The sequence below is a fragment of the Scyliorhinus torazame genome, chromosome 9, assembly GCF_047496885.1.
Source record: "Scyliorhinus torazame isolate Kashiwa2021f chromosome 9, sScyTor2.1, whole genome shotgun sequence".
Classification (NCBI taxonomy): domain Eukaryota; kingdom Metazoa; phylum Chordata; class Chondrichthyes; order Carcharhiniformes; family Scyliorhinidae; genus Scyliorhinus; species Scyliorhinus torazame.
Window position 1 is genome coordinate 102,073,504 of NC_092715.1, and position 12,143 is coordinate 102,085,646.

Below are 12,143 nucleotides of genomic sequence, written 5' to 3' on the forward strand. Positions count from 1 at the left end.
GTCCGAGTTTCACAATAAGACGCAATGGTTTCAAAGATAGAAAAAGTGCAACTGCGAAGTTTAATTGGGCAACTGAACTGGTTAGGTAGACAGACTAGACCGGACGTGAGTTTTGATGTCTTAGAGTTGAGTACAAAAATGAATGATCCCAAAGTGGAAGACGTAATAAGAGCAAATAAAGCGTTGGCCAAACTAAAAATGCAGGAGTGTGTTTTGAAGTTTCCCGGTTTTAGGTGACCTTAGGCACTTGAAACTCATAGTTTATAGTAATGCGTCCTACGCAAATTTATGTGATGGGGTTTCAAGCGCAGGAGGTTTTATAATTTTCCTTTTGGGGAACAATGGTAAATGTTGCCCGCTTGTATGTGAAACAAAGAAAATAAGGAGAGTGGTAAAAAGCACATTGGCTGCTGAAATGTTAAGCCTTGTAGAGGCGGTGGATATGGCCTTTTATAGAAGTATGATATTGACAGAAATTTTGGGATTAGGGGATTTGGGGAATATACCTATTGACTGTCACATTGACAATAAATCCCTGTGGGAAAATGTGCACTCTACACAAAGTGTCAATGAAAAGAGGTTACGGATAGACATCGCAAGTTTGAAGCAGATGTTGGACAGAGGGGAAATAACAAAAATTAAGTGGGTCGACAGGAGCTATCAACTGTCAGACTGTTTTACGAAAAGAGGGGCGAGTTCACAGAAACTTTTGGATATTGTTAATGACGGGCGCTTGTTTCTGTAACTGTTTTTTTTTTTTCTTTCTCGTCCAAACAAAAAAAAGGGGGGAAATCATGTGTGTGTTTTTGAGTTTCTTGAAATTTTGTTTTCACCTAATTATTTTTTTTTCTCCAAGGGGAGACTGTTAAGTAATGGGTTAAGAGATATTGCAATTAGTTGTCTCATTTATGTTAAGTATCCATTAATTGACACATATGTAAAGAGGGTTCAGGTGGCCTCTGACCTCGCGGGGGGTCGGAGAATCTCGCCCCATAGATTTAAGGTGATTACCTTTGGTAGTGTGTCAATGTAAATTTTTTTAATTTTTCACGGTGAGTGGTTAGGATCCAGAATGCATGGCGGTGGCGGTGGAGGAGAGGTTATGGTGTGAGGTGTTGCGGAGAGTGAATGCCTCGACTTAGTGTTTGAGACTGGGGTTAATACAGTTAAAGATGGTGCACAGGGCGCACCTGATGAGGTCAAGGATGAGCCGGTTGTTTGAGGAGGTGAAGTGGTGTAGCAGGGGCCCGGCCAATCATGTGCATATGTTCTGGCTCTGCCCAAAGTTGGAGAAATTCTTGAGGGTTTTTTTCAGCACCATGTTGGCGATCTTGCACTTGGACATGGAGACCAGTCATCTGGGGGCCATATTTGGGGAGTTGGACCTGCCAGAGCTGATGACAGGGCGGGAGCAGACGTTTTAGTCTTCACCTTGCTGATTGCTCGCAGATGGGTCCTGTTGAGGTGAAGGTCAGCTTCTCTGCTCTGTGTCTCAGTGTGGCTGGGGGACCTGATGGAAATCCTGTATCTTGAGAAGGTGAAGTTCATCTTGAGGGGGGCGATTGAGAGGTTCCATATGAGATGGGGACTATTTGTTCTTCACTTTTAAGAGTTGGTTGCCATCAACTTCTAAGGGGGAAGGGGGGGTTTGGGAGGGTTTCTTTGGCCCTGTCCCTCCAGCTGACTGTGAATCTCACTTCCCCTTTGAAATTGTTGTTCAATTTGTCAAGGAAAGCCAGCTGTGCAGCCTGCGAGCTTCACATTGGGTATCATGCCTGAGCCAACACTGATTTTGGGGATTATTCTGGCCATGTTGAAAAGGTACAGCTTGAAAATCATAATGAACCGAATGATAACAATTGAAGCATTGAAAAAAAAATGGCTAAATAAATGAAACTTGTAACACTTAGTATAACAGATCCATTACATGTTTTTCTCGTGTCATCAACAGTCTGTTGGAACTTGGCATGCAAGGGGATGTCATCAAGTTGCAGAATCTTGCCCATGTCATTGTGGGAGTGAGCAGGAATCCACCTGGACAATTCCTTGCCTGGAACTTTGTGAAGAAAAATTGGAGCAAACTAATAGAGAAGTTGGTACCTTTTAGAGTTTTACAGTCTTTGTTTCTTTTCTTTCTGTACTTGTATTACCACTCACATCAGCCAGAACCACAACACACATTAACAATATGGTCATAAGAATCGGTCCTACAACCCCTAAAGCCTATTCAATTGTTTGGTTTGACCTATGGTTCTCAAATTGGGGTCTGTGGATCCCTGAGGGTTCACTGAGATCTTTCAGGATGTCTACAACCTGTAAGGTCGGTCAATAGATCTGTGATGTGGGCAGCCGCCAAGGGCACCGTGGTCAAAGTAAGAGGGTGAGTTGCAGCTGGAAGCCTGCCCCTGCATCTTCCATGTTTCTACTCCATGGGCTCCTCTCTCCTCACCCCTCAAGGATAGACTGTCTGTGCAGTGAGAAGCAGGCACACTCAACTCACTGATATCTGTAAGTATATACTGTTCTGTTAAAAGTATTAACCAAATATTTCATACACAGCCCTTTTTTCAGGAGTGCAATGTAGCATTGTAATTTTGATGTGGAAAGTCAGGGATTACTAATTCATTCAAAAAGTGGTTCTTCAACCAAAAGACTTTAACAACCACTGAGTTAGATGATGGCTGGCATGCACCTCAAGTCTATTTACCCACCTTTGTGCCATATCCCTTGATACTCTTACATGTGAAAACATATCAACCTCAGTCTTGAAAATTTAATTGATCAAGTATTCCTTTGAGAAATAGTTTTGTGATTTCCACTACACTTTGTGTGAAAGTGGCTCCTGATTTCACTCCTGAATTACCTCACTCTAATTATAACATTTTAACCTCTTATTCTGGAATTCCCTTACCAGAGGAAAGAGTTTCAATATATCTAACCCAAGGAATTCTTCGTCATTTTAAATACCTCAATTAGAGCACCTTCAACCTTCTAAACTCCAGGAATACAAGGCACATTTGTGCAACCATTGCTCATAATTAAACCTTTGAGCCACCATGTAATTCTGGTAAATCCATGCTGCAGCCCCTCCTTTTGCAGTACATCTTTCTGAAGGTTCAGTGGCCAAAGTTGTGCACAGTGCGCCAGATTGGGTTAGACCAAGTGAAGTACAACTGAAGTATAATTTGCCATTACACATCTGATGAAAGGTGATTGACCAAAATGTTAATTCTGTTTCTCGTCCCACAGATGTTTCCAGACTTGCTGAGTGTTTAGTGTTTTCTGTTTTTATTGTTGAAATATATTTTTTTTTTCACTTTTGAACTTTAATCCTTTTGGGATGGCAGACTTTATATTCAACTTCTTGATTGCTTTTTAAAAAAATAATCTGGGCACTATCATTTGGTGTTTGTGTGCACTGCCATTTGAATCCCTTCGACCAGCTCAGCTCCTAGTCTCTCATGGATTTGTCTTTCTCAAATTCCAGATCGAAATTGGATGACCTCACATTTTCAATTTTAGACCAAAATATAGAATAACAATAATAAGAGGCTTTTAAAATATTCTATAAAATGATGGGTAGAAATCCTAATCATATTAAGAGTTTTTTTTTTGTTCTTATCAAGTTATTATGGACAATGGCAAAGATTTAGGGCAGCACGGTAGCATGGTGGTTAGCACAATCGCTTCCCAGCTCCAGGGCCCCAGGTTCGATTCCCGTCTTGGGTCACTGTCTGTGCGGAGTCTGCACATTCTCCCCGTGTCTGCGTGGGTTTCCTCCGGGTGCTCCGGTTTCCTCCCACAGTCCAAAGATTAGGTGGATTGGCCAAGCTAAATTGCCCTTAGTGTCCAAAATTGCCCTTAGTGCTGGGTGGGGTTACTGGGTTATGGGGATAGGGTCGAGGTGTGGGCTTGGTAGGGTGCTCTTTCCAAGAGCCGGTGCAGGCTCGATGGGCCGAATGGCCTCCTTCTGCACTGTAAATTCTATGTAATTCTATGTTATGCCACTGTATTGAGTTGGTAACCCAAAGGTTATGCTAAAACCCAGCCTTGATAAGTTTTGAAATTGAATAAAGTAGTAGCCGGAAATGACCATGAAAGTTGACACATTTCCGATAAGCCCCAGCTAGTTTGCTAATATTCTTCAATGAAAAAGACCTGCCATCCCTACCCAGTCTGGTCTTTGTGTAACTTCAGTCCTCATTGTATAGTTGATTTATAATGTTTAATATGCCATTTAGAGTCATAATCACCCAACACTGCTTCATTCGAACAAAAAGATGTATTATCAATTCAGACATCAAAATTACAAAACTGACTTCTGAAGATATTAACACATTTTATTACTTTTAGCAATTTAACAAATTTAAAGTTTAGCATACCACCACTTATTCTTCCACGGTTTTTGATTATCCACAGATGAATTCTTGCCAATGCTGTTTGTGCAGTTGTTTGCATAATCCTACTCAGACTTGGTGTTGAATCTATCTGACATAAACAAACCTGAACAGTGTTGAAATAAATAATTATATCTACCAATTGTTTAAATATGAAATTATATTTGAAAGTATTACATACAATATTTGTTCTCTGTCTTCCTTTCCACAATTGTGTCCTATTTTCCATTTTTCTTTCCCATATTCATAATTCCTGCAGATTAGTGTCATCATTTTTCCCATATTGTACTTTTGTGTGCCATTTTTAAAAAAACACCTACATTTAGAAGCCACCTCAACTCTGCAGAATGTCATTCAGATATTTTAGCTGTAGTAATTAGAAAGCTGAAAGATTTGGATCAGTTCTGTTAGAAAATTGAAATATAACCAAAAGTGTGAGAACATGCATTAACAGATTCAAAAACAGCTTCTTCCTCGCTGTTACCAGACTCCTGAATGACCCTCTTATGGACTGAATTGATCTCTCCACGCATCTTCTCTATAGTTGTAGCACTACATTTTGTATGCTACACCCAATGTCTATGTCTATGTATTTACATTGTGTATTTATTGTATGCCCAATGTTTTTCATGTATGGAATGATCTGCCTGGACCGTATGCAGAACAATACTTTTCACTGTACCTCGTTACACGTGACAATAAATCTAAATTTAAGTGGTACAACAACAGGAATATTTTTCTTTAAAAAGCACCTGTGTGGAAACCATTAAAGATGCATTTATATCATTACAGATTTCAACTTGGCTCATTTACTGTACGATGGATTATAATGGGAACAACATCTTGGTTTTCATCAAAGGAAGAGCTGGAAGAGGTCAGTGAAATCTCTAATAATGTATGTATTTACCAAGTGAGAAGGACTGAGGAGGCTGAGTGAGTTTTTACAATGACCGTTCAGCTCTTTGATTTGCTGCCAAATGAAACACAGAATGATGTAATTAAAATTTGTGCATTGCAATTTCTACATGTTAACTTCAATAATATCAACCTACTGTCTATAATTTGCTACTAATTCTAAGTCTCATTCAAAGAGGAGGTAAAGTTATTTGGCTTTGGCCATTGACAGCATTGCATTATTGAAGTAGGGGCTTTCATTTGAGGTTGGTGAAAAGTTGCACTGCAGAGGAAGGGAGATGGGGCAGTATTCTATATTTACTTTCTGTTACTTGTGACTAGTATGATTAGAATTGGCTATGGAGAGTAGAATACTGACATTTTCAAACTTGTTCAGCATAAATATGCAAATCAAAAGATTTACAAATGCATTTATTATTGGTATAATAGTGGCATCATACATAACCTACTCATTTAAATATTGGCTATTTACTTAAAAATAAATTGCTGTGAACAATTTACTTCCCTCTTGCACCTTCTATCCAGTTTGTTAATATTTACCAACAACAGTAATGAAAGTACAACTACAGAACTAATGCAGAAGTTTGCTAAAAAGATCATTATTTCTGACTTGACTGTAATTATGCAAAACATTTCTGACAATTTTCTATTTTACCTCTGCTGATTTGGCTATGTTGCTGAAAGTCTATTGGTTTTCATTTTATTTTGATTTGATATCTTCCTCCATGATGTGATTTGAGGATGGTTCTCTATTGAACCTTCGCTATGCCACCTAGAAATGCTGGAAATTTGGAAAATGTTGTGTGTGGGAAGTGTCTCCAGCTGCTCCAGCTTGAGCTCAGGCCTACCGAGCTTGAGGGGAACCATGGCGGATCAGGGAGAATGAGAGTTTCTTCAATGATACTTTCCAGAAGCTGGCTACCCCCAGGCAGCGAGAGGTCAGGATATTTGGTGGGTGGCTATCTGGAAGATTAGAAAGAGACAGGTAATATAAGAGTTTACAGAGCCTGTGTCAAGGCAAATAGATATTCAGTATTAGAGACTGCTGGGACTGATGGCATATCGATTGCCTATATCCCAGACTAAGGGTGCTATTTAACGGAAATAAAACAGAGTTCCATGTCGGGCGTGTTTAGCCGGGTGTTTCCCGGTGCTGATAGCATCGAGAACGACCCAGCTATTAAATGCAACTCTGCTTCATTTCTGGACCTTGAAGAGGAACAACTCGCCGAGGCTGCACTGAGTCCCATTTCCTGCACTAACGAGCTCTGCCTGCCAGTGCAGGAAGAGATCAGGGCACCAATTTAAGTAGCTGCCCAATTTCTGAACCCCCCACCATGGCCTTTGGACTTCCCAATGGCCCAACTTACCAATGAGGGGGTCCTCAAGCAGCCTGCACCCCACTTCATAAGGGCAAGGCATCCCCGGCCCGATAACCTACCACCCTGGAATTTTGGCACTGCCAGCCTGACACTTTGGAAGTGCCCCTGCCAGCCTGGCAGTGCCACTTGGGCACCCTGGCAGTGACAGGGTGGTACTGCCAGGCTGGCAGTGCCAAGGTACCTGGGTGGCATTGGGGGTGCCCAGGTGCCATCATGCCCAGAACCGGACCACCCCGGTGCTTCTGGGAGATCGCCTGGCAGATCCCCCCCCAAGTGCCAGTACGCCTGGTCCACTTTGGTGGAGACCAGTGCTAAACAGCTCTCGCTTGGGGGTCTCCAAGGCAAGGTCATTAGATCCCCCGCTTTGGATAACTCTGGCACAAACATATCCACATGAGCCTGACTGCACACTTTAATATGCAAATCTGGATCCCAGCCATTGTGGACGGGATCCAGATGACGACATTGTGTTAGATCGCGCTACGGGCGAGATTTAACAGCCTCGTCGTGTCCCGAGTCGGTAGTTTGGGCCCGAGGTTTCACTCAAAGAGGATGTAGAGTTAATTGGTTTTGATAATTGACAATATTACATTATTGAAGTAGGGACTTTCATCTGAAGTTGGTGAAAGGTTGTACTACAGAGAAACTGCAGTAGTGTAGTGCTTTTATCACGGGGTGGGGGGGGGATGTAATGCTCTGCGGACCTTGGTTTGAATCTCAAGTCAGCAGATGGTGAAATTTGGTTCAAATAAAATCTGAAGTTAAAAGTCTAATAATGACCATGAAACTATAATTGATTGTTGCAAAAACCCATCTGGTTCACTAATGAATTTAGGGAAAGAGATCTGCCATCTTAACCTGGTCTGGCCTACATGTGGCTCCAGATTGACTTTTAAATGCCCTCTGAAACAGCCCAGCAAGCCACCCAGTTCAGGGAAATTAGGGATGGGCAATAAATACTGGCCCACGTCCCATGAATTAATTTTGAAAAACTACAGCACCAATCAGCAAGGGACTGTAGAAACACAGTTCTGATAGAAAATGTCATATTGGGACACTTCTGTAACATTCATCATGAGTCCTGCATTGTGTCTTGTCTCCCATAAGAGGTGCAAAATATTCTGCAGGAAGGGAGCCACGATATGATGAGAGCAGGTATTGAGATATCAGGTCAGATTTTTGGGAGCTATGGAGGAAGTTAAAACGTAACATGTGGAGGGTACTCATTTCTGTATTACTCCCAGTGCAACGTCCCTAGCCAGAGTAAACATAAATAGGATCAATGTATGGTATGAAGCATGGTGTATGAGGGAGGGCTTCAGATTCTTTGGGTATTGGGACCAGATTTGGGACAGAAGGCACCTATTTCAAAAGTGATGGGTTGCAAGCTCAATAGGACTGGGACTATCCAGAGAGTAGTGGGGGCATGGAATGCACTGCCTGTGGAAGTAGTTGAGTCGGAAACATTAGGGACTTTCAAGCAGCTATTGGATAGGTACATGGATCACGGTAGAATGATATAGTATAGATTAATTTGTTCTTAAGGGCAGCACGGTAGCATTGTAGATAGCACAATTGCTTCACAGCTCCAGGCTCCCAGGTTCGATTCCGGCTTGGGTCACTGTCTGTGCGGAGTCTGCACATCCTCCCCGTGTGTGCGTGGGTTTCCTCCGGGTGCTCCGGTTTCCTCCCACATTCCAAAGATGTGCAGGTTAGGTGGATTGGCCATGATAAATTGCCCTTAGTGTCCAAAATTGCCCTTAGTGTTGGGTGGGGTTACTGGGTTATGGGGATAGGGTGGAGGTGTTGACCTTGGGTAGGGTGCTCTTTCCAAGAGCCGGTGCAGACTCGACGGGCCGAATGGCCTCCTTCTGCACTGTAAATTCTATGATAATGTCTTTGCAAGGTGGTTAGAGAGGGTTTAAACTAAATTGGTAGGAGGATGGCTACCAGCACATAGAAGTAGAAAAGAAGAGTAAGGTGCATGAAGTGAGTGTTTGAGAACACTACAGAAAGAAGTAGTACCATATTAGATAGGAATGGTGTAAGAAAGACTACAAGGAATGCAAAGACATGGGGAGGGATTCTCCGACCCCCCCCCCCCCCCCCCCCCCGCCGGGTCAGAGAATCGCCGGGTGGCGGCGTGAATCCCCTCCCCGCTGACCGCCGAATTCTCCGGCACCGAAAATTCGGCGGGGGCGAGAATCGCGGCCCCCCCGCCGCCCCCCCGGCGATTCTCCGGCCCGCAATGAGATGAAGTCGCGCTGCTGACATGCCAGTCCCGCTGACGTGAATCAAACCACCAACCGTACTGGCGGGACTGGCAGCGCGGGCGGACTCCGGGGTCCTGGGGGGGTGTGGGGCGATCTGGCCCCGGGGGATGCCCCCACGGTGGCCTGGCCCGCGATCGGGGCCCACCGATCCGCGGGCGGGCCTGTGCCGTGGGGGCACTCTTTTCCTTCTGCCTCGGCCATTGCCTCCGCGATGGCCAATGCGGATGTGACTCCCCTGCACATGCGCGTGAATGACGTCAGCAGCCGCTGACGCTCCCGTGCATGCACGGACTTCTGCCGGCCGGCAGAGTCTCTTCGGCCCCGGCTGGCGTGGCGCCAAAGACCTTCCACGCCAGCCGGTGGGATGGCAACCGCTCCGGCGTGGGCCTAGCCCCCAAAGGTGAGGGCTTGGCCGCTAAAGGTGCAGAGAAATCCGCACCTTGGGGGCGGCCCGATGCCGGAGTGGTTCACGCCATTCCATCCCGCCGAGACCCCCCGCCCCGCCGGGTAGGGGAGAATCCCGCCCATGACTACAATGCATGGGCGTCATTCTCCGACCCCCCGCCGGGTCGGAGAATGGCCGTTGGCCGCCGTGAATCCCGCCCCCGCCCCCGCCGAAGTCTCCGGTACTGGAGATTGAGCGGAGGCGGGAATCGGGCCGCGCCGGTTGGCGGGACCCCCCGCTGGATTCTCCGGCCCGGATGGGCCGAAGTCCCGCCCAGAAATTGCCTGTCCCGCCGGCGTAAATCAAAGCTGGTATTTACCAGCGGGACCAGGCGGCGTGTGCGGGCTCTGGGGTCCTGGGGGGGGGGCGCGGGGCGATCTTACCCCGGGGGGTGCCCCCACGGTGGCCTGGCCCGCGATCGGGGCCCACCGATCCGCGGGCGGGCCTGTGCCGTGGGGGCACTCTTTCCCTTCCGCCTCCGCCACGGCCTCCACCATGGCGGAGGCGGAAGAGACTCTCCCCACTGCGCATGCGCGGGAAACTGTCAGCGGCCGCTGACGCTGCCACGCATGCGCCGGGAAACTGACAGCGGCCGCTGACGCTCCCGCGCATGCGCCGCATTTCCGCGCCAGCTGGCGGGGCAACAAACGCCATTTCCGCCAGCTGGCGGGGCGGAAATCCCTCCGGCGTCGGCCTAGCCCCTCAATGTTGGGGCTAGGCCGCCAAAGATGCGGAGCATTCCGCACCTTTGGGCCGGCGCGATGCCCGTCTGATTGGCGCCGTGTTTGGCGCCAGTCGGCGGACATCGCGCCGTTGGGGGAACATTTCGCCCCATGTATCTAAATGGACAAAATGTGGCGAATACGTTTGGTGAGCTACAAATAAACTAACCCTTTGAGTTAATTCTATCTTGAGTCTGCTGTGGCGTTAGTAATAGAAATTAGATAACATCAAAACTGAGGGATTGGGAAATATATCACCACTTGTAAAGAGGGAAGTAAATCAGGAAACACTATTCTTTTTGTGGACAGGTGTTGAAAGAGGAAATCAAGGCTGTTTAAATTATACCCCCTCCTACCTGTAAAAAGATGTAATGCTCTGGTTGGAACCCAACTACAGTAGTGCATCCAGTTCTGATCGCCACACATTGGGAAAGATGTGAAGGTCTTGAGTGGGTGCAGAGGAGATTTACTAGAATGTTTCCAAGGATGGGAGGTGGGGTTAGTTAATTAAAGGTTAGGTTGGAAAGACTGGAATTGTTCTTTTTGGAGCAAAGGAGATTGAGGGGAGATTTGATAGACATGTAAAAGATTATAAAAGACTTAGATATGGTAGACAATGAAAAACTCCAGTGGCAAATTGAAAATGGGTCTAGGGGACACAGATTTAAGTTTATGGGCAAGAGTTGCAGGGGGAATGTGAGGGGGATATTTTTTTACACAGCAAGTGAAATCTGCCCACCAGGGTGGTGGAAGCAGAGATGATCAATGAGTTTAAAAAGAAAGTGTACAGGCACTTGAAGGAAATTAACTTGTCACAGGAATCGAGCAGGGGAATGTTAGAGGGTTAAACGGGCCAGTGAAGAGGGCCCGTGTGTTTGCGCATCTGCGGGTTCTGAAGGCGGACATAGTCATGCTGCAGGAGACGCACCTGAAAGTGGCAGACCAGGTTAGGTTAAGTAACGGCTGGGTCAGTCAGGTCTTTCAATCGGGGCTTGATTCTAAGACGAGGGGGGTTGCGATCCTGATTAATAAAAGGGTACAATTTGAGGCAGACGGCAGTCGTGGATGGGGGTGGCAGGTTCGTTATGGTGAGGGGTAAGCTCGAAGGGGTGAGAATAGTCCTTGTCAGTGTGTATGCCCCTAATTGGGACGATGTGGATTTTATTAGGAGGATGCTGGGGAAGATCCCCGACTTGGACACGTGTAAGCTGATCATGGACTTTAATACAGTCCTGGACCCGAGCCTGGACCGGTCATGCTCAAGAACGGGCAGGTTGCCAGCGATGGCAAAGGAACTGAGAGGGTTCATGGAGCAAACGGGGGGGAGCAGATCCGTGGAGATTTAGCCGGCCGACGGCGAGGGAGTTCTCGTACTACTCCCACGTCCACAAGGTGTATTCCCGAATTGACTACTTTGTTGTGAATAGGGACCTGCTGGCCGGAATGGTGGTGGCAGAATATTCGGCAATTGTCATATCAGACCATGCTCTGCACTGGGTAGACCTGCAGTTTTGTAAGGACAGCTTTCAGCGCTCACCATGGAGGCTGGAAGTTGGATTACTTGCAGACGAGGCGGTGTGTGAGAGGCTGAGGAAAGGCATGCCGAATTACCTGCAGGTGAACGATACTGGAGCAGTCTCGGCAGTGATGTTCTGGGATGCACTGAAGGCAGTGGTGAGAGGGGAGCTGATTTCAATCCGGGCATACAGGGACAGGATAGACAGGGCAGAGACGGACCGACTGATTAAGGAAATTCTACGGACGGACAGGAGTTACGCGGAATCCCCGAGGCCAGTATTACTCGGAAAACGACAGAGGCTGCAATCCGTATTTGGGGTGCTGACTACAGGCAAGGCTGTACAGCAGCTTAGAAAGGTAAAAGGCGCGATTTATGAGCATGGGGAGAAGGCCAGCAGAATGCTTGCGCAACAACTAAGGAAGAGGGAAGCGTCTAGGGAAATAGGGAGGGTAGTGGATGGGGAGGGTAATCTAGTGGGTGACCCAACAGG

The 12,143-nt window shown here is 46.5% G+C and overlaps 1 protein-coding gene and 1 long non-coding RNA gene across 3 annotated transcripts in view; one reads left to right on the forward strand and one right to left on the reverse strand.

Annotated features, from left to right (window-relative positions):
- erap2 (endoplasmic reticulum aminopeptidase 2) overlaps window positions 1-12,143 on the forward strand; it is a 105,337-nt gene that overhangs the window by 88,526 nt on the left and 4,668 nt on the right. For both annotated transcript variants that reach the window (XM_072516345.1, XM_072516344.1), the window contains exons 17-18: window positions 1,952-2,092; window positions 5,190-5,271. In XM_072516345.1, coding sequence (XP_072372446.1) covers window positions 1,952-2,092; window positions 5,190-5,271 — 223 coding nt within the window. The remainder of the gene's footprint in view (window positions 1-1,951; window positions 2,093-5,189; window positions 5,272-12,143) is intronic.
- LOC140429406 (uncharacterized) overlaps window positions 5,706-12,143 on the reverse strand; it is a 28,468-nt gene continuing 22,030 nt past the window's right edge. The window contains exon 2 of the long non-coding RNA XR_011949081.1: window positions 5,706-6,275. This is a non-coding gene — a long non-coding RNA (uncharacterized lncRNA). The remainder of the gene's footprint in view (window positions 6,276-12,143) is intronic.